At 40.6% G+C, this 22,515-nt stretch overlaps 1 protein-coding gene across 2 annotated transcripts in view; it reads right to left on the bottom strand.

The window, feature by feature from the left end:
* BICD2 (BICD cargo adaptor 2) overlaps positions 1 to 22,515 on the bottom strand; it is a 153,934-nt gene that overhangs the window by 18,780 nt on the left and 112,639 nt on the right. For both annotated transcript variants that reach the window (XM_074957791.1, XM_074957792.1), the window contains exons 3-6: positions 11,134 to 11,286; positions 8,086 to 8,538; positions 5,591 to 6,610; positions 4,019 to 4,170 (exon numbers count right to left, since the gene is read on the bottom strand). In XM_074957791.1, coding sequence (XP_074813892.1) covers positions 4,019 to 4,170; positions 5,591 to 6,610; positions 8,086 to 8,538; positions 11,134 to 11,286 — 1,778 coding nt within the window. The remainder of the gene's footprint in view (positions 1 to 4,018; positions 4,171 to 5,590; positions 6,611 to 8,085; positions 8,539 to 11,133; positions 11,287 to 22,515) is intronic.

Raw genomic sequence — 22,515 nt, 5'->3', positions numbered from 1 at the left:
ACTTTCAACAGCTGCTTCAGATGACAGACAGCTAAACTATAAGAGTGGATGGTACCTTTAAAAGGTCAAAAAAGAAAAGCACCACTTCATATTAGTGATAAAACTGGAGACAGTGTCTAGTTAACATTTACCGCAGTCAGGAAAATAAACAGACGTTCAAGTCTTTGTTGCATGGCAACAATTAGAACCATCCAAGTTTCCAATTAGCAACTGTAAAGCTGAAAGAAAACTCAGTTTACTTTTCTCTTGGCATTTTAAATGGAAAACCTATTGCATCTTTCTTCTCACGGGGAGAGTTTGCTAATTAACAATAAAATATTTGACTGTTATGAATTGATTCATGAATAAATACTAGAGTCCCAATTAAGTGGAAAAATTCCGTTTTCAGATCAATATGGCAGATTTTGACTATCCCTCAATATTCTGATCCCCATTTGCATGGATAGTAATTGCGTGCACATTTTTGTGTGTACAATTATTAAAACTTGGGCCTTAAATAGTTTTCTGCTTGCTCTTTTATGTTCTATTACTCAACTATTTTAAGACTGCTTGATAAATGAGTGTATGTCTATCTATTTACTTATTTAGGTGAGGGTAGGGTGACTAGATGTCCCGATTTTATAGGGACAGTCCCACTATTTGGAGCTTTTTCTTATATAGACACCTATTCCCCCCTCAACCCCCACCACTCCCTGTCCCGATTTTTCACACTTGCTATCTGGTCACCCTAGATGAGGGGAGATATTCCAGCATTTATATGAGTCTACTACCCTAAAATTAAACTATTGAGGGTATATCTAATGGAAAAAGCTATTTTTCAAACTCTGATTTGCATGGCTTCCCCTGTCCACATCTCAAGTCCTGTTGTGTTTTCATTATTTATTGAAAATAGTTGATAGTACTGTCAAATTAGTAGGATTAACCTACTTTAAAGGAAATTAGACCCTTATTTTCATGCCCAGATCATTAACACCTATTTATGATTTCAGCTTCCCTCATATGCTACAAAATGGCCAGTTCCCTGTGGATAATATAGATCCATGCTTATCTCAGCCACTGTAGCATCCAATGTAGGCCTACAGGCCACTACTAGAAGCCAACATACTGGATGAGATGAAGCTTTGAACCTGGATAGCTATCCCAGTGATTAAACTCTGCACAAAGATGTGTTTCTCCTTCCCCTCCCCTCCCCTGCCCAGTATCTTTAACTCTTCACAGTGTGGTGTATGAATTTAGCAGTTATGGAAGTGAGGAACATATTTGGGGGAAGAGAGGAATTTTGCAAGCTCCATGTGAGTGTGCCACTTAGCCTCAGTTGTGCAAGTCTCTGAATTTCTCAGATGGGTGGATAATTGCTCTCATATATGGGTGACTTAAGATACAGTTTGAATTCAGGTGTTCAAATGTGAAAGGCTATTGCACTGAATTACCATCCATGCAGTCCTCTGCTTTCTATGGGTCACTCTGTGCTCTTACTGACAGCTCACTGCTCTTTCATTGCAATGCCTAGGTAAAATGGGATCTCAGAAATGTTAACTATTCATTTGTGCAAGCAGGTCTGTAGTGTGTTAAGCACACAAAGTCATTCCTGAGTTCTTTATTCATGCAAATTCCCCACTGACCACTGACCTCACTGGGCATCAAGGCTGCAGGCTCAAGCTCATAGTCTATACCTCCCAGCAGAGCTTTCTCTCTGCGCCCCCCCCCTCCCCCGCTCGCATGCACCTTCTCACCTGTAAAAGATCAGGGTTGAGTTTTCAATGACAATAAGCTGGGAAGCAGGAAAATAGAAAAGAAAATTCTCCCTGCAGCATCTCACTCTATGACTTGGAGGAAAAAAATTTCCTTTAGGGCAACCAAAAGAGGATTTTCAAAAGTGGGAGAGGGAAATTACTATCAAAGGAAAAATACACTGTGCTTACGTATAAATCTTAATAAAAACTTAAGCGCCAACTACCTTTACCTAAAAAAAATTTTTTTAAAGGAAAGGTAAAAAGGAATAGGCTGTTTGTTTTCCCTTCCCACCCCCTCCACTTCCTGCTTCCAGCCATTTTCTCACTGATCTAAAACTAGCCATGGGAAGATTTGGTCCAGGCCTGTGTAAATGTAACGCCAACAGACCCCGGTCATCGGCGGGCAGGATCAAACCTGGAGCCTCTGGAACTTAGTGCATGAGCCTCTACCATATGAGCTAAAAGCCAACTGGGCTGTTAGCTAAGGCTGTAGAGCAGACTCATTTTCTCTCTCTCTCTCTCTTAGGGCAGGTCTTCACTACCTGCCAGACCAGCATGTAGTGATCGATTTATCAGGGATTGATTTATCGCATTTCATCTAGATGCAATAAATCAATCCCCGAACGTGATTTATCAATAAACCGATCCCCGAACGTGAGAGGCAGAAGCGGAGTCAATCAGGGAGTGGTAGCGGTCGTCTTGCCTCTGTCCTCACAGCCAGGTAAGTCGACCTAAGATATGCCAACTTCAGCTATGCTATTCGTGTAGCTGAAGTTGCATATCTTAGGTCGACCACCACCAGTGTAGACCAGGGCTATGTGCTCTCTAAGTGCTACTAGATGGGACAGAACACCACACCTGGGGGGATGGGCGGTGTTAAATAAGGATAAACAAGGGAAGGACAATACAAGGGAAAAAAAAAGTCTGTATGGGGCATTACATTGTGTTGGAAAATGATCTGCCAAATTATTCATCCTTAAAGCATCTCCATATCCGGTTTCTCTTTCTGAGCCAAGCCCAAATGCAAGGGTATTGCAGGGAAATAGAGTATTGCTGTCGATCCAACATTGCGCTTTGCCTGAACTCCATCATCACTTGAGTGATGTACCTCTGCGAGTGCTGCTCTAGAGCCATCCTTTCAAGTGCACTGAAGATGAAGCCACAGAGTCCTCACAAATGTTCCCATTATTCCTCACCGTGGTACTTTTTGACATGGCACAGAAAATCCTTTCAGCGTAAAAATTGCTCACAGCAGACAAGAAAAAGGTAAAAGAAGTACCTAGCGTAAAGACGCACAAAGACCTGTCCTCCCCTGTGGTTAGCTTAAATAAACAGAACAAGACTTCCAAACTATCGAGTTACATTAAATGGTGGTCTTTATGACACCTGCCCTGGCCATCTTGCATTGTTTAGATAGCCCTGCATAGCCTTCTGTTATTCCAAGAGGTGTGTGGGTTTTTTTAAAACTACCAACCTGGAACTACCTACTTTAGATAAAGTTTTTTTCAGACTAGTTTCCCCCAACACTCCCCCAACTCTAAGTTTTGTAGGTTTGAGAGAGGAAGTCAGTGACGGGCAGCTCCAAGTAACATGCAGATCAACAATGGAATGCTCACACCTTTTACAACATGTAATGTATCAGCATGTTCTCCAGGAACACCACAAAGTACAGCTAAGCAGGGCAGAAACAAGTTCCACACTGAAGTAGTGCAGCGACCCTGATAAGGTTAACTTTGTAAATGGCATGAGAGATGGGTGCCAAATGCAGCATCTACAGCTCTAAGAATATTTTTTTCTTTAGTTTATTAATATATAGACATATATTTTTCAGTGCTTGCTAGCACCTCCCATATTACTCTGTGTACCAGCAGGATTCAATTATAGCTGTATCTTCATTATGTAATGTTCATTTTATGTTCTTAAACATAATTCCCTCTCAACCTGAGTTTAAGTCATTGAAGCTAGTTACTCCCTCCCCTGATTTTCACATTATGAACACCCCCCAACTCCAGAATCAATATAATTTGTTACAGCAGAGTGCTATATCCCTATATCCCTGTCATTATCCTAAGCAATAGGAAAACATAATTGCAGGTCACTTTAATGAAACATTTCAAACAGCAGAAATGTGAAGGAAAAAAGGCATCCCTCTTTTGTTTTTCCTCTCACATATGATGGCATCCTTGCATGGTTAATACTGCTGCTTGTAACTAATACATTCTATTTATTCCACATACAAACAAGCAGTGTTTGGGGGTTTCAAAAAGAGTTCATGTGTTCTTTACCTTGTAGCAAACATTGCTCTCAGAGAAGAGAAGGTAGCAGCATCTTCTTTTAAAGCCTTCAGCTCATTACGCAGCTTCATCATTGTCTCCGTAACCATAGCTTTCTCATTTTCATACTTGCTTTTTAAGTTGGCAAGGGCTACCTCTGCAGTCTATTGTTTACCAAGAAGAACAAAAATGTACCAGTTAATGAAACTCTTCATAAAGTGGTTAGCCAAGAGGTTTTTAATCTCCATTCATACAATGGAGCATTTACTTAGTACTGAAATTTTAAACTTCTAGTCAACTTTTCCTGGACAGATTAAATGAATTGCATATTAGGATACTGGAGCACAAAAAGAGTTTGTTTCTAACCATAAAGCACCATCCCAAGGAGGTCAGCCTGAGGATATTTAGTTAGTTATATATATATTCCCAACACTACTTTGTTGAGTCAAATGCTACTATAAGTCATATCAACACCATCAAAGGTACAAAAAGTTAAACAGTATAATTTGAGGACTTAATCTCGATTTGCAAGTTATTCGGACTACAACTACATATAGCTTCTAAACTGCACCAGTTTTCCGAATGGATTACATTTCTCAAACAGTAATATTACAAACAAGATGAGTACAAGTCTATTTCTGAAATAATGTACTATATAATTATTATTTATCTTAACATCTGTGCTTTGAGATAAATTTGAATTTACATCACCTTAATTTTAGATTAATTAGTGAAGCATTTGTCATTGTAAACCCTGGAAACAGCTCATCACAATTATTCTAATCCAGCTGTGCTACTATGGTTATCAAAATGACATAATCCAGTCTCCAAAATTTAAAAATCTCTATTTCTACTTGTTTTTCTTCCCTTATTCTGGGGTGGGGTTGTTGTTTTTTTTGTTTTGTTTTTTAAGTTCTTATACCATTCTCCATGGAGTGTTTGAATTGTGAGTTTGTGTGTGTGGGTGAAATCTTAGAAAGGACATACTTTTTACAATCCCTTTAAAAGACCAGCAAACATAATTCTTTCAATAGGAAAATAATTTTTACCTTTTATTTTCAGTGAATTCAATGATTATTGATCCATTACACTACATATAACCTAATAAGTTTTAGGCGGTCACTAATGAAGCTTGCCCAGAACACTTTGTCAGTGTACTTACTCCTGATCTTCAACAGCCCACTATTCCAGTTCAGAGAAGATGCCAATAGCGTTACATTATGTAGGAACGTATTCATATATTCCCTGGGCACTAGACAGAAGCCACTTTCCATTTCTCTTGACATCTCAACTAAACTGGAACTCATGAAATGCAAAAGTATGTCTAGGTTTTGACTCTCTAGACTGCTCGGCATCACAAAACTTCAGCCTTAGACTATGTACATGGAGTGAAATCCAGGCCTCACAGATGAATGGGAGTTTTGTCACTGACTTGAATGGAGCCAGGATCTCACCCATGACTGCAATGTCTAACGCATGTGGCAAATGGCAACAAGGGTCATTCTAGCCAAATTTTCTTTAATGCTTTTGCTTATGATGTAGGTGTGTAAAACCCTGGGTTTCATCCCTGCAAAACCTGCTCACCTGTTTGTTGGCCTTTAGTACAGTTCTCAGGGTTGCTATCTGTTCTCTCTTGGTGCTTAGCAGGGACTTCAGCTTCAGGATTTCCTCCATGAAAGCTTCCTTGTCTTTGTCCACTACCGGCCCAAGTTCTTGGGTGGCAACGCGCTGCCTGGACAACTCGGTTGTTCTGTCCACAGCAGCTTGTAGGTGTTTGATCTGATCACGAATTATAGCGATCAAGTTGTAAATGTTCATGGGTTCCTTCCGAGGATCTGACACAGGAGATGGGAGGGATGACACTGGAGATGGACTGCTGTCACCACTTCCATTCTCTGCCTTTCCTAGGTCTATAGATAGCAGCCCTTTAGAGAGCAGGATTGGCGACCTTCGACCTTTGCCCTCTGGGCTGCTGCGTCCTCCTTTACCCTCTTTGTAATAATCCAGCATCACCCTGTTTGGAGTTTCATTGTTGCACATGCAGACGTGGTGATACAAATTGGCCAGCTCCTCACTGAACGTGACTAGTTCATCTTGGGCTACACTGAGACTGCCCTGTGTTTCTCCAGCAACGTCGCTTACTTTCTTCAGCTCCTTCTCCAGTCTGGCTACCTGTTCTCTATCTTGCCTATTAGATTTTTCTAACAAGGTGATCTTTTCAGTAAGAGCTTGGCTTTCAGTCTCATACCTGCTCTTCTCCTCCTCATATTTAGACTCACACTCTTCATATTTGCCCTTAAGGACTTTAAGCTCTTCCTTTAGGTCACCAATCTCTGCCACGGCCACTTTGTACTTGCATTCTAGGATCTCTGGCCCATTGATGTCAACTTCGTAATAATCTCCATCTTCGTGGCTGTCACGCTCCTTCTCATTGTCAAGAGCAGACTGACGTTCCTTGCTGACTTGGAGTTTTTTCATCGCATTAAGGTTCTCTGTGAGCCTGCCAACTTTCTCATGCTGCTCTGAAAGGGCTCCCCGGGTGTTCTCCAGCTGTTTCTGAGACTCTTGGAGTGTAGATAACAAATTAACTTTTTCTCTTTCCATCTGAAATACATAAAGTCAGACATTAATTTTCTGGAAGCAAATACTTGTGCAGCTTTATTCTGTACAATCATATGAGAAAATGGTAAATAGTCAATAAAAGATCATACAACTGCAGAAACTTGGTCCCTTACACTCTGTGGAAAAGGCAACTCCATTTACACTAAACTCAGTCTTAAAACCTTACTGGCACCATTACTAATTTGCATCATAGGGTGGTTCTTACATCCATTAAGGATTTTCAAACAAACACACTCTTTCCTGTTTTACCTTCCCCTTCCACAGTTTGGGCCTCTTAGTAAAACCATTATCCTTTCAGTTAAAGCTAAGCTGAAACCAGTGTTGTCCCATAAAGTGCCTAGGAAATGATTGGGCACTGTAAAAATAATAAACAACAATAAAAATGTGAAGCCAGTCAATAGTGGCAGTTTGGCATAGCACTACCAACCCCAGATTAGCCCTGTTAGCAACAAAAAAAGATAAGACATCAAACTATTGTCACCCTACTTTGCAGCACAGGGCACTCTTCAGAGAACTCTTGAACTGGTCAAAACTAGTCTTGTGTTTCTCTATAAAAAAATTCTTAATCAAATTTTTTGAATTTTGTTTATTTGGTGGGGGGGGGGGATCCTACTCTCACTTTATAAAGTTCTCCCCTTTTTCCACTGGGGCGGGGGGGAAGTAAAATGAGACACAGTGGTGATACCCCCCGCTGTCTCCCTTAATCTTCTTTTCCGGTGAAGTACAAAAGTGCTACTTTCTTCCATTTAAGTTAAAAATGAAAATTTAACTTCCCCTCAAATGTTTATATATTTTCTCTCCCCCACTTTTTGGGGTATTACTATTTTTTTAAGTGGGCATTTTCTCACAATTCTGAAACAATTTAGGGATTTCCCCCCCGATATTTCTCACTTTGAAAAAATGAAAAATTTTGTCAAAACCAACATTCCCCCAACCCCTACCATCCATGTTTTTATTAAATCCCATTTTTTACATCAGAAAATTTTCAGCAAGCTCTAGGCAACTCATGTGTGCCTTGTTTTATATTCTTCAATACTGGTTGTCTTGCTTATAATATAGAAAATGCAAATGACAATTCATGGCAGACTCTTAAGCAAATTAAAATGGATTTCATTTTCATCAGGCTGGCTGTGTTTTATACTCTTCAATACTGGGTGTCTTGCTTATAATATAGAAAATGCAAATGACAATTCATGGCAGACTCTTAAGCAAATTAAAATGGATTTCATTTTCATCAGGCTGTGAATTGCATTAGACAGGAATTACAGTATGTTTAAATGTAAATGCACATTAAGTACATTATGACAGGTGAAAAAGTTCCACTTTTAGTATTTGCAGGAGACCCATCAGACTATGGGTAACAATGAAAAAGATCTTTTGAGAAGACTGGGTTACCCCATGGTAATCTCAGACTGCTAGTGTAACACAGATTTATTATCTAGGATCTTAACATTTACCTGCACAAGCTGTTGTTTCAACTTCTGGATTTCTGATATATTTAGCTCGCTCAGAAGATCTGAGACCAGGCTTGGGGCTGGAGGAAAGCTGTCATTTTTCTTGGGGGTGGATGTATTATTCTTGCCATTGCTAATTTTGCTGAGGCAGTTCTGTTCAAAGCCATTCATGATTTCATCATTATTGGGCTCTGTGGTTTCATCGCTGAACTTGAGTCCATCCAAGGAGATGTTCAGGTGGCTGGTGTACATAGAGTCATTGATGTTCATGTAATGAGAGAGCTCCTTACGAAGGTTGTTCTTCTGCTCACGCTCAGTCTTCAGGGTCTCTAAGGCCTCCTCAAGTTGGCGTTCTGAGATCTCTTTCAACCGTATAGCATCTTCTAACTGGCTGTTGAGGAATTCTGTTTCCTCTTCAAGCCTTTTGATTTCATGTTTTAGGCCTTCAAACTCCACCTAGAGAACATATGATAAAACACTATCACTAAAATGCCTGACTGTAAGAGGTCACAAAGCAATCTCAGAACACTTCACTGATGTACATTTTATTTAGTTAACTATGGTGGAAGGGGAATAATTTTTAGATTCTGGACTCTAGTTCCTGCACCATGACTACAGACATCGTTCATTTAATCTACCTCTGAGAGTACATTCAACAAACATTTTCTGAGGAAACTGTTAAATGATGTTGATCTACTCCAAATTAATTAGAATAATTATGATTTGCATCATGTTGTAAAGAGGCAGCACCCAACAGGTTTCCCTAGCATATAATGCCAGCTACCTGCTCGACCAGTAAATCTGTGTGCCAAACTTCACACAAACTCAACCCTCAACATATTTAAAACCAAAGATTTAAACGCTGTGAGCCTGATTCACTATGTGGAACTCCATTGAAATGGCCTGTTGAAAACTGTTGTGATGTCGTGATGAAGGGCCCTATAATTATAAAGGTATGCAAAATGCCTTATTACTAAGCACAGACTAGGACATCTTCAAATCAAACCTATATTGACAATACGATATGAAATCTGACTACTACCATAGTTTTCTCATCTGTACAATGATGAGAAAACTATCTGTTGTGCATTGGTGTTGTAATCTTAATTAATGTTTGTACAGCTCTTTGGATTCCTTGGAAGAGAAGAGAGTAGCAGAAGTGCAAAGTACTGTATTATCTGATTTATTTTTCCTCTGACTCATGACTTAGGACATGCACCCTTTGTGTTAATTCTGCTTTGCAAATGAAGGTCTGGAAAAGCTGAGGGTTTCGTTTGGTTGTCTCAATGGATTAATTAAAAACTAGTAACATTCAGTGGATGGGATTATGGGATGGAGAAAAGCAAAAAAAAAAAAAAAAAAATCAAAAATGTCATGAATAGAAAAATTACTTACTTTGGTTCTAAATATACCCACCAAACAGGTATATTTAGGATGTAATTCACATTATCAAAGGATCCAGGACACAAAATGATAACCAGCGACTGCTGGAAACCACCGCCATCTACCAAACACCGCCTGACAAAGTTGGCTGAGGCTCAAAGTCAGCATTAGTGAGTTTAATTGGCTTTGGGTGCAAAGACTTAAATAGCTAGGCAATTTCACTTGCTTCCCCTTACAGGGCCAAAGTGAAATCCTGTTGGCTAGAGGGGAAAAAGAAAAAAAAGAAAGGAGGATAACATTGTTTGTTCTGTTTCCCAGTAATTTTCTTGAGGACCTACTATGGCTGCCAATGCAGTGTGTACAAATAAGCCAGTTCCCCAGCTGAAAATCTGGACCAATGTATTCAGTGAGGGGGAAACTCATAAGTGAGAGTGCTTTGTATGAGTTGGAATTCATTTGCTCAATCAAACCGTGTTTCCTCAACATGTGATGTTCGGGCCACTAGATCCACATAGTCCTGGCCCAGCCTCAACTCACCCTACATGCTGGCCTATTTGGGGCTGACACGGAGCCCTCTTCTGAGCACACAGGTGGTGTGGAGGCCCAGTTGTATGGCCAGGCCACCCCAAAGAGCTTGTGCAGACCCCTCGGCAGGTTTGGAGGTGCACCTAATATATTGGAACACCTCACAACACCTAGTTGAAAAAACGCCTTCTGCTGAACAGCCCCTTTAATTCTTTGGGGGGGTGGGGGGGAAGAAATTAAAATGAAGGTTAAAAACAAATCCCAATAAGTTTGTTTCATGTTTTCTATATTCTAAGGCAGGCACAGCTACACTTTTTTCTCCCAAGTGCTTCTTGACTCAGCAACATGACAGTATTTTCTGAAGCCTCCCAAACTACGGTTTATAAAATTAAATTGACAGGATCTCGGGGGGGGGGGGGGTAGGGGGGGAATAACTAGACATCAGTAGATTTTCATCTGTATACAGCTGAGAGACAGAATAGAAATAATTCCGATCTAACGACCGTTTGAAACAGTAACACAAGAAAATTCTGAACTCATTACAAATACATAATTACCTTTCCTGAGAATCTGCAGATGATTAGGACTGTACAATAAAATATTACTTAGTTTTCCAGCATGTGCATCACACATGTATCTGACAATGCAGAGCAATTATAGCAGTGTTTAAAATATTACAATAGGGAGTCAGAGAAGACAGAACATTAGGAGAGCAACAGAAGTAGCAAGCACCAACATGAAGAACTGTCCAAAAAATATATTAGTTACAGGTGAGACTGGCTGATGTATTTTAAAAGGGGATGAAGAATCAAGTGCAGCAAGGAAACCCAACTCCTAATAGCTGATGTAGCAGGGGATCAGCCTCCAACAGAGGAAAGGAGGGAGTGGAGGGGCTTAGATGAGACCAACAAAGAACTAGTAGAAGGGAATGACCAAGTGGGGGTATAGGAGAAGAGATGAAGGTACCGTAATGAAGAACTTTCAGTCCAAGAGGATTGATTTTGTAGTGGACAGAAAGCCAGCAGCGGCCTTTTGAGGGTGGGGAGACGTGGCTGCACATGCGCTAATGGGCATGGAGGCGTGTTGTAGCATGTTGAGCACACAGGAGCAGCCTGGAGCCATGCTGATTATTTCAATACTTGCCTGGTTTTGCTTGAGGACAGACACTTGTTTCTGAAGGCAGATGTTCTCCTCCTCGAGCTCAGTGTAGTCTTGCAGCAAACGAGCTTCTCTGAATTTATATTCCTTGATGTCATCTCGCAAGCGGGCTCTCTGGGTCTCCACATTCTGATTGATCTGTGAAAGTACCACCAAAAATATAAGCGTCTATATTAACTATCTAAAGCTATCACTATATGAACAATACTTCAATTTTAGATTAAACTGTGCATACATCCTCGTTATTTAATGAGACTAACCTGAACCTATCTTTTTTTTCATTCTGAGCTGAAGCCTCAGGGAATTAAGTACTTTACACAATAATTAATGATGACCTACTTTCTTATCTTACGGGGGGACTACCCCTCCCTCATGTGAAGTAACGTAACAGAGAAAGCAACACTATGGGCTTGTCTACACTACCACGCGGGGTCGATCTAAGATATGCAACTTCAGCTACGTGAATAGCGTAGCTGAAGTTGACGTACTTAGATCTACTTACCGCGGTGTCTTCACTGCGGTAAGTCGACAGCTGATGCTCTCCCGTCGACTCCACTTGCGCACCTCGTTCTGGTGGAGTCGACGGGAGAGCGCTCAGCTGTTGATTTATCACGTCTATACTCGACACGATAAATCGACTGCCACTGGATCGATCGCTGCCCACCGATCCAGCGGGTAGTGTAGACAAGCTCTAATAGAAGAGCTCTCACTCACAGGCTGTAAGCAACAGGACAAGAACGTTACTCACCTCAATCCATCTTTAGGCGTTTAAACAAAAAGGCCTTTTTAAGAGGGTAAATACAGACTGAGGTGTTTAGCTTTAGGCAACCCATATTTGAATACTAGGTCTCATTGCTTATGCCCCTCACCAGAACTTTAGCCCATCCCCAGGGCTGACAATGCAGCTCCGTAATTTGGGGATACTGCACAGTTAGAATTAAGAGAGGTCTCTCCTTTGGATGAGACATGAAACTGAAGATCCGCACAGCTCTGATGAAAGCCAACATGTAAATCAGGAAAACTAGGCCAGCCGGGTGAGTTGGCCAATATTCCCTCTTTTGGTAATAGCCCAAGATTTGTACAAGACGTTGCTGAGCAAATCCTATGTCTTCGTACACAGTCACCACAACCATCCAACTTATCCCTGGAAAGCACTTAGGGATATGCGAGTACAAAAACCAATATAATGAACCAAGTTATAGTCACATGACATATATATGCAGACACAAATAAATATTGAGCTAGCACAAATTCCATTTGTTCGGATGCCTCACTGTACTTCGCCAGATTTTTTCACACAATATTTTTTCCTTCAAGCTACACTGAACTATAACAGTGAAAAATATATTTTAAAAGTTAGCAAAAATATTTTCAGAGGAAAAAATGTTTAAAATATTCAGCCATAGAAGAGCAGCCAAATATTTTGCAGCTGTACACTTGATAGAGGGAAGATAATATCTTTTCAAACAATTAACGAAAAAGCTAAAAATAAAAGGAGAGGGGTTGTCTATTATTAATTCAGCAATTTAGGCTATCGCATCTCGTTTCTGCTATCCTCAACCAAGCAGTCTAGCCAAAATACAACAAAAGTGCCTCACTCTTTTCCAGTGCTGGTATGCAAACTAGTAAAGAGAGCTACTTTGGATTCTTTCAGCATAATGTTATTACTACTGGTTGCTGGAAACCAGAACATCAACACTGCTTGCAAATTCATCAAAACACTGTGTACAAATCAGCAGCCTCTTCAACTGCAATACATAGTACAGATGTCAGATAGGCATTTACCGAAAGACACAACACAAAGAAAATAGACGTATTGCAGGAGGGATGCCAGGAGCAGAGTCTGTTGTGTTTTCAGGACATATGTGGAGTTCAGTCACCTAGAACTACAAATCCAGTAAAGTTAACACTAGCTCCCTCCCTCCTCAGGTAGAGAGTCAACTGTGTAAATTAGTCTATTTACTTTTAGCAGACAAGAAAAGAGTATCCCTAGCACAGTGGGAGGCTAAATTAAAATAGCCTGTTTTAGCTAATGGCTAAAACAGACACTAAAATGCAGTCAACAATGCTAATGAGAGGTCATTGCATCCCATATTCCAGGGCATGCATCACAGCTCTACAACAGAACCACTAACACCTTGCATATGACGTTTCAAGAGATCATTTGTACTTTAACTACAGCAGTGAAGGAATCAGGGATTTTGAGTCACAGAGGTTTGTGGGATCTTCTTTTCCTTTCAATTCATATGCATTTTTCTCCGAGTTCATGGTTTTGGTGCAAAAATGAAATTTGGGCTTAGGCTCAACCGATAGATTCATGAAATGTCTAACAAACCTTAGCTGAGTTAAATTCATAGCTTGTAATGGAAGGCCCAAACCAGGCAAACCTGCACAGTTTTGAATCTAAAGTTGCAAATAGCCCAGCTAATATTTTGTGCTTCTGTAATGCCTTTTGTAAGAGATTCTAACAGCACTTTGCAAACGTTAATGAATCAAGCTTCACAACACTTTTGCAGGTAATATTTCCCTCCATTTTACAAAGGAGTACTGGTTAGAACAGACAGACACCCGAGCCGTTGTGAAGCAGAGGAGCATTTTAAATAAATATAGTATTCTAAAGAGCCGAAAGTTATAGGCAGGCATGAATGCACGTCAGAACTCCCTCCCCTGCTCAAGTGCCAGATTCCAGCAGGAAAGAAGACTCTGCAGCCAAATAATTCAAGCTAAAATCATAAAAGGCTCCTGGGTCAAACTCATCTCTAGGTCAGATTCATCTCCAAGTTTTATAGCTGATTACGAGCCTGTTCTTTACCCATGTGAAGTCCCAGTGAAGTCAACGGTACCCCGCATGTGAGTGAACAACTCTCCCCACACCATCAAATTAGTCTCAGAATGAGATACTCCGAGGTGTGTTCTCTAAATCCTTAATCATTTTATTTGAAAAACAAGGTTACACTCCTCTTCAGTACTCTAATTATCCCCTCTCTCACATAAGTTTAAACCAAGTTGTGTGTGTGGAATAGAGGTGGACTTCAGATTCGCAGTTAGTAATCGGACAAATGTAGTTTCTTTTGCTGTGAGAGTTTTTCTGTGAAAGGCTATGATTTTTTTAAACTAACATGCTACTTGCAATGGTTCAGCGAATCATCCAGGTGAACAAAATTTTAGCAAACTTTATGGATTGTTCATGAGGCCCACTAATAGCATTCACAGTGTTTGACTGGTCACCTTAGTCACACAGCATTGCTTCTGTTCCTTGGTTGGATGACCTAAACTTTGCAAACAGGAGGGCCTGGAGAAAGCATTGGAGTGGTTATTTAAGATTGGGGCAGAGAGCATTTTAAGGAGATTCAGATAGAGCAGCAGATGTAAGCAGGTCTAAAATCATTTAAAAATCTTTTCCTGTCCTGTTCTTCACAAGAAAGAGCATTGTCTGTGGATATGTACAAGAAGCCCAGATTTTAAAATAGCTGACTTCCTTCCTGAGCACGGAAGGAAGATCTATAACCCTGATTTATTGGCTGTCTACAGACTGTACATTCCGTTTGCTCCTATCACATGTACACCAAGCATCTACGTATGTTGCTAGTTGCAGACGTTATAGCTAGGTCCCTGGCTGTCTCATATAGTTGCCCAACTGCCAAGGCCTGGAAATCTGGGGACTGCTGTTTATTTCTCCTATTCCATACATAAAACACTGTATTATATCCACCAAGTGCATGGATTGAATCCACTGGTCTCCATACCAAAGGAAATTACACTGCACTCGTTCACACAATTAATGGCTGTGGCAAACGACTGTTGACAGTATAGAAGACAACCTAGTGTTAGTGCCTATCAGCATGCCAGAGCTCCCTCGCCTACTAAACTAAGGAATATTCTCTGCTACACAAAAATCTTCTCTCTCGTTCTACACAGCAAAGGATATTCATCAGATTGACTATATCCTAAAATGGTTCTGCTCATTCAAAAGCACATAGACCTTTTCTCTGACCTGTGTATCCTCCTGTTAGGATATTTATCAGTGGAATTTCTTCCTCTTAATTTCCCCCAGATGAGTTGTTGCAGGGATCCCCATTTTACAGCACAGATATTAGTTAGAGCTATTAGAAACAGTAGACATTTTCTTGGCAACAAGCCAGGCAGGCCAATTCCACATTATCCCTTATATGCCAGGGTGCAATTGTTTTACTTGGTGAGGCCTGTTCCCTATCACTGACACCAATTTCTCGATCTGCATACAAGATAAACTGGAAAAATATCAAATTCAAAGAGACGTTTACTTTTATTTTTCTTTACGTGGGAGACAAATGGCACTAAACACTTGGGAATAACCTCTCTAATTTAGAGGAAAACAGCCACACAGAGAGGGCGAAATTGTGGCCCTACTGAAGTCAATGGAATTAGAACCAGAGAAAATGTAATTCAGAAGTCTACAAACAGGTGAATCTCTCTTCAGTTTCTCTTAGGGTATGTCTTCACTCCAGAGTTAACTCGGGTGATTGGCACCTGGGTCTGAGCACTCAGGTTAGCCTAGTCTGGGAATGAGTCACTGCAAAGCCATACCCCAATTACCGAGTTATCACTGGTGCTGCGCTCCCCCGTATGTGTGACTAGGACTTCTGGAGAAATCTCCCATGGTTCTTTGGGACGCAGTAAGCGAAGCTGCTCTATGATTCTTTCCTAGTGAATTGAGGGAGAACTAGTCTGTCCTTGCAGGCACACGGGTGGAATTGTGGGAAGGTATTGTAGAACTACCAGTTCTCAAGTGATTTAGTCTGTATCCTTCCTGCAAAGAGAGAGTGATTACCAACCTGAGTGAAAGTGGTACCCAGGGTTTAGCTTACAGCCCAGCCGGGCCAGCTAAACTGGATTGAAATGCCATTAAATTTGGCTGAGATGGTTTTGTGTGTGGATGGAAAGGGGATCAGAGGCAACAAACAGGAGCCTGAGTTAACTCTATAATGAAGACACATCCTCAGTGGGTCTGACTAGGGCTCCTAGGTGCTTTGATAATGTCAATAGAGTCGAAAGGTATTCAGCATACAAGGTCAGTTATTTTACAGATATAATCTCAAATTCACCTACTGATCAGCTTCAACCCAGTTTCTTACATGTCACCTTTCAAAAATACAGCCCTCCTGCATGACAGCACAGGACACAAAGAAAGCAAGGTTTGGTAGATTAATATTTAAGATGGGGTCAATCAGGCCAGCCTGGCGCTGTTAATTATAGGTTATACTTAAAACAAGGTAGGAAACAGATCATTTGAAATTATAATCACATCCAGCTGGGATGGGTTAATGAAACAGGATGGCTTGCCACTTAAGGGCTGGAGGCCTGGGGCCAGCCAACCCTGATGACTGTGGGAGCCATCTGTGCCACATTAAACCACTTTGATGGGGCCTGAAGGAAGGCAGCTGATTCCCCTATAAAGGGGGGAAGGGGATAGAGAACAACTGATTGTCTCCTGGGGGGAGAGCAAAGAGCACCATTGAAGGGGGGGGGTATTTATATAAAAACTTAGAGGCCTTAAAATATCAAAGCTTTTGCTGCAACGCATACTAAGAGCATTAGGAAAACAGGTCCCTATTTTTTTTTAAAGCAATATTGCAATTATTTAAGACTACTGGGAAAGATGAAAGACTTCAATTTTTGAATGATCTATGGTGCCCTGTGTTTGGCAGTGAGACTCAGGAACGGAGTCTGCTTTGCCCTAAAACAGAAGAAGAAGATGAAGAGAGAGGGGGGAAGCTCGAGAAGCTGTAGCAGAGACTGAAGAGAGTGAAGAACTGTGCAGAGAACATGCTGCAGGAAAGGCCCTGAGACCAGGGGAATCACCCCCATTTAGAAGGCTGGGAGTACCCTGCTCAGGCAGAAGGAAGAACCTGGCACCAGCGGAGTTTGGAAGTCAGAGCCTGAAGGCTGAGCTCCAGCCAGGTAAAGCCTGGAAGAGGTAACTGACTTGGGAACCAGCTCAAGGAAGGAAGCACAGGTGATGGGGGTAGAGGGGACAGGCACATGGGTCTCATACCTCCCCCAGATTTCTGCCAGACTGGGAATCGGGCTGAAGAGACATGCCTGGGAAAGGCACCAGCAGCTAGCGCTCCCACTGAGCCCCACTAGGTGGCATCAAGAGCAGGGAAGCGAGACCAGGTTAAAGCAGGTAAAATATAACAAGTGAGTCAAAGTTTGTAAATTCAAAATGATAGCAGAGATGTAATAATCTGCCAGTTTCCCAAAAGTCTTTTCAGCGTTACCCAGAATAACTCTGGGAATCTCTGTCTTCTCGTTCAGTTATTTTACCCTGTTGGAATCCAAACAGTCCAGAGATGAAAGATTTTCCTTTGAATCAGTACTTAAAGCTTCTTCTTCGGACAACAATCTGCTAAATGCATTTACACACACCATGGCCACTAGCTTTGAAATTAGTATTTCCTGTTACAGACCTTAAATCCCTCATTAGCATTTCACAAGATTCCTTTGAGTAATTTAGTTACAGGGTTATGCACAAATGCAAATGTTTGTAATAGCAAACAATAGGGTATTTAACTAGTTTTCATGAATTGAACACCTGAATACATTCTCATACTAGCACACATTTTAATGTAGGGTGATCTAAACAAATTATAGGGGTATACACAATGTAAGTGCAATGTAATAGCAGACCATCGGTTACAGATAATACAAGAACATTAGCATCTCTTTTGATCTCTACTAGCATAAGAGTGAATTAGTATGAATACACTTAACACTTCTTTGATAATCACAGACAAGTAAATTGGCCTATGGCTCTGGCCTGAGCTAGTCTGTCAGCATCACAGCCTGTTACAGTTGATTATTGAAAAGAAAGCTTTGCTTTCCCATTGTCTTTATACAATCTTCTCTTTGTGTCACTCCAAGACTATCAACAAACCCAGTGTTTAAATCTACTTGGAAAAATCACTCTCTCTCTATGAGATAAGGTGTATCACAAGCCATGCCATCATGCTGTAAAAAATACAACAACAGAAAACACAGTGTGGCTCAGCTCTCTAATCGCGATTGGCATTACATCCATTTTTGGCTGATGAAAGCACAAAAAGGAGTTAACAAAATCAGTGACCTAGAAGGTAAAAAAAAATCATCTTTTTGTCACTCCCAGGGGTATCAATATGTAACAGTCTACCTAGCAGGCAAGTTTATAAATATATGCACTGTGTAGCTGCCTGAGAATCCTAATTAGCAGTAACACCACTACCCTAAAGGCAGGTATCTTTGAAATATAACACAACAATTTACTTAAACTAGTTGCATCCACCTATAGATGTTAATTAAAAAAAAAACCACGATAAGATGCCTACGTTTGAAAGTCTGGGCAATGGATCTTAGAGCAGACATCCCCCAAAAGCATTGTCCAAAATATGAAAGTCATTTAATCAGACAGCAAGAATTCAATCTGTGTTCTTTGGGTTCATTGAGCTGTCTTGACCACTGTTAGATATGGCTGGTATTGCAGATGAAGCCCATGTGAATACACATTCTGTCATGTCAACATTGTAGGCTCCTTAGGGTAGGATCTGCTTCTTTATTTTTGGGTCAGATTCAGTTCTCCCACTGTGGTAAACTGGCTCAGAGCAAACCTTACATGTCACACTTATAAGTTTGCTCTCTCACTTTCAGATAGCCCCAGTTGCCATAGCAGATGAATAGCCTGAAAAAAACAATATTCCAGTTGTATATTTGGTATTTCATGTAAGAAAAATATTTTTGGGACATAACCAGTAATTTTCTCATTCTCAAGTCTTCAGCCTTTCCCAGTTTCACAGCATCACTAGTGGAAAGATGCATAAAGAGATTGCAAGGGACTGTGCCTTTCTTTATCATTGTACAGCAGCTAATATACTGAGGTCTCAACTGGAAATAATCTCCTAACCATTGCACTAAAAATCAGCATGAAACCTGGGAAGACCATTCTACCTGGCTCAGTGCAGTAGGCCTTGTCATAAATTTCAAAAAGCTGATGAGGTGGTAAATACAGATTAATGTTTCTATCTGTTTCAGCAACTAGCATCCCACAGCAATGTCCCTGCAACCTCACACTAAAACTCATTTGTGGCTCAGATTACATAGACTACCCATCTGTTTCTGGGTGCAATTCCAGGGGTTAATTTTGAGCCATACAGCTCTTTCACATCCAAAAAACCCACTATTTAGGCTACAAAGCCGACGTTAGAAGATGCCAGATTTACAGCAGCCCATGCAACTTCAATTCTGTCTCCTGTGCATCTATTCTGGGCACTAAATAAGGTAGGAGTCCCATGGCAAAACAGCGTGTGATCATGCAGTTAAAGACCATCATCATACAAAAGGGGCAAAATTAAGGTTGCACAAGAAACCATAAATTTGGCTTTTCCTAACTTGAGTGCTTGACTTAGCCACCTAAACATTATTTTAATTAAGATTTTTAATGTAATTTACTATGATTTTTTTTAAGTGGAAAAAGGTAAAAACAAATTCTGCTTTGTGCCTCTATAAAAATCCGTTCACACCATGCATGATCAGGCAGGCTTGAAGCCTGAACCTTCAGCAATGCTGCAGCACAGATGGCTTGAGCGACAGGACTAACTACAGGACTAACTACGTAGCTGCAAGCAGAAGGCTTTTATCCCAAAGGTGGGAGATGGGCTGCTAAGCCCACGGACTGTGTCCAAGGTGGCTGAGGGGATTTTGGCCATTTCTCCCCCCTCTCTCCAGAGGTTGGAGGAACATTTCTGAATTTTTAAATTTTTGTTTTGTTTTGATAGCACTTTCCATCACAAAGTGTCCAAAATGATTTCCAGCTATAATAGGTAGATATTTAGATACTCTACTTGCATATTAGGGAGGCATGGGAGAAGTGCAAAAATAACTTAGTCACCTTTGCCCCACCCTTCCCCTCCTTACTTGCACAAATCTTACCTCAGACAGAGGTGAAGATCTAGCCATGTTTTATTATATTATATACACATTACACACACACACAAAATATGTTATTTTGGTGGCGAAGTCAAGCACTCCAAAGTTAGGAAAACCCAGGTTTATGGTTTCCTGTGCAACCTTATTTTGGCTCTCTTGTGTGTATGCATTCTGACACCATCTTTAATTACACACATGTATATGTATACAAAATATATACAATATAAAGACCTCAGAAATGGAAGCATCTCTGGGATGAAGGCTGGCAAGCAAATGACACATTGTACAGCAATGACCTGTACTCCTCCAGGTCCACAGAAATCAGGATGGCAATTTAGATTTTATATATACTACAAAGTGACCATCCCCCTGTTATAAATGTATTCTGGATATTTCTAGCTATAACTAATTTATGGATCCATTACTAATCCCATTTAGCTATTCATACCTGTAACATACGCTATTCGTGATCTCCTGTGTTTTGTTTACACTCTGTTCATTATTTCTTTTCTTGTGCTATAGGATTCAAACTAATCAAGTGTTTTCACCACTGTTTTCTTACCACATTCCCTCCCCCAGATACTCCATATAGATATTATGTAAATGTAATGCAGAAACAGAAATTAATACCAAAAATATTGAAAAAAAAATCTGTGTGCACAAACTGTCTTACCATTGATCTAGGAAATTTGTTCAACTATTTTCCTTGAAATTTTGCAGGGAGCATTATTCATAAATGTTTAGTAAATATCAAATATTTATTCATGTGCCTTTATTTATGAACACACATCAGTCTATCTTGCAACCCACAAAAGTGAGGCCATGAAATAACTGAAATGGACATTCTACAAGAACAGGATGTTCCACTTATTGTAAAGGCACTAAGTAAAAATCTACAGAGAACCCACAATCTATAGATTCCGGCAGATACAAAGAAAATGATTAAAAAGTAGCCTGGTTGAGCCATAGACATATTAGCACAAACGCACTCAAAAGTACTGTACAATTTAAAAAGTTTAATTTTCAGGAAATATAGCAAAAGTCATGTCCAAATAATAGCAGCAGAAAGTGTTATGTCATACCTGATGAGAACAATGATCGTAGTACATTTTACAATGTTTTTATCAGTGTGTGTTTGGAGTCTGAACAAGTTAACTGGAGGAGAAATATAAAGTGGACATTATGCCAACTGGGTAATTAAAAACCAGGCATGTGCTCCTGTTTAAGTCAGGGACTGCAAGTGGGACTTGGTCAATCTTCTCGAAAGCGGCTAGGTTTTTAAAACCAGGTATGATAGGAAACAGAAGGTAGTCAAAAATATTAAAGGGGGTTGCAGATCACAGGTTTTAAGCACAGTGTGTCACTAGCACCCAATACACCAGAGAGGAGCAGAGTTCTTAGTGCTCCCTAATTCTCCCACACACCATTAGGCAGGACTCAAGCTGCTTAAGTGGAAAGACTGCTACTTTTAAAAAGAAAATAAAAAATGCCACTTGTAGGAAGGCAGAGGTCGCTTGGGGAATTACATTACACCACCCCTTTTTGATCCTGCATTTGGTTCAACCCTTCATGTGTTAATGCTGCTCTTACTAGCACTATGTTCACTTCAACAATGAGTTTAGTGCTATTAGAAACACAGTGGGTCCTAAACTACATGTTAAGTGTCCATTCAAACTTTAACCTGATTTCATTTAGGGGGAAAAAATTTTGAGCCAAAAAAAAAAAAAAAATATATCCAGGTCAAAGCCTCGCTTCCAAGCCATCTCATTAAAACTTCACCTCTTTAAAGAAAATATTATCTGTTCCTTTAACAATGAAATAGGCATAAGGTGCCTGGCTCAGCAGTTAGTATTTAGCACAACAGGCTCCCATGCAGGAGTCTGAACCAAGGGCAGATTCCACCAAAAGTGTCTCACCCTTCTGGATTAGCAAAGGCTGGGAGTTCTACAAAAGCACCTCCCGCAGCCTCTAACAGAAGAAGCAACACCTACTGTGATATCCTGTGGATATTCTGTAAGCGCTGTTAAAAGAAGACCTAAGTGAATGTTTCATGATGCAACCCAAATCTCACCCGTCTTTAGGTTTTGCTACAAATCCTAAAGTCATGCCAGATTTGCTGAGATTCATGAACCTGGAGCCAACTTCTGAGTGACCCTGGATCAATTTCTGGTTTCTAATGGAAACCACACCAAAAGGTTTGCACAATACCTCTACAAACCAAAGACCTAAAATAAATGCAATCTGGCAGTCTTCCTGGGACAGACAGGATGGGTTCTAAGACACAAGAACCCTACAGGAGGAAAATAAAAGATGGGAAGGGGGAGGAAGAGAGAGAAGGTCCTCTGGGCTCCAAGAGGGGTGGTGTGCATTACCTTTCTTCCCCCTCCTGAACCCCCCAGAAAGCAGGGGACAGAGTTAGGGATAACCATT

The sequence above is a fragment of the Natator depressus genome, chromosome 7 (assembly GCF_965152275.1).
Source record: "Natator depressus isolate rNatDep1 chromosome 7, rNatDep2.hap1, whole genome shotgun sequence".
In the NCBI taxonomy this organism is placed as follows: domain Eukaryota; kingdom Metazoa; phylum Chordata; order Testudines; family Cheloniidae; genus Natator; species Natator depressus.
This window is presented reverse-complemented; position numbering and strand designations above follow the sequence as displayed.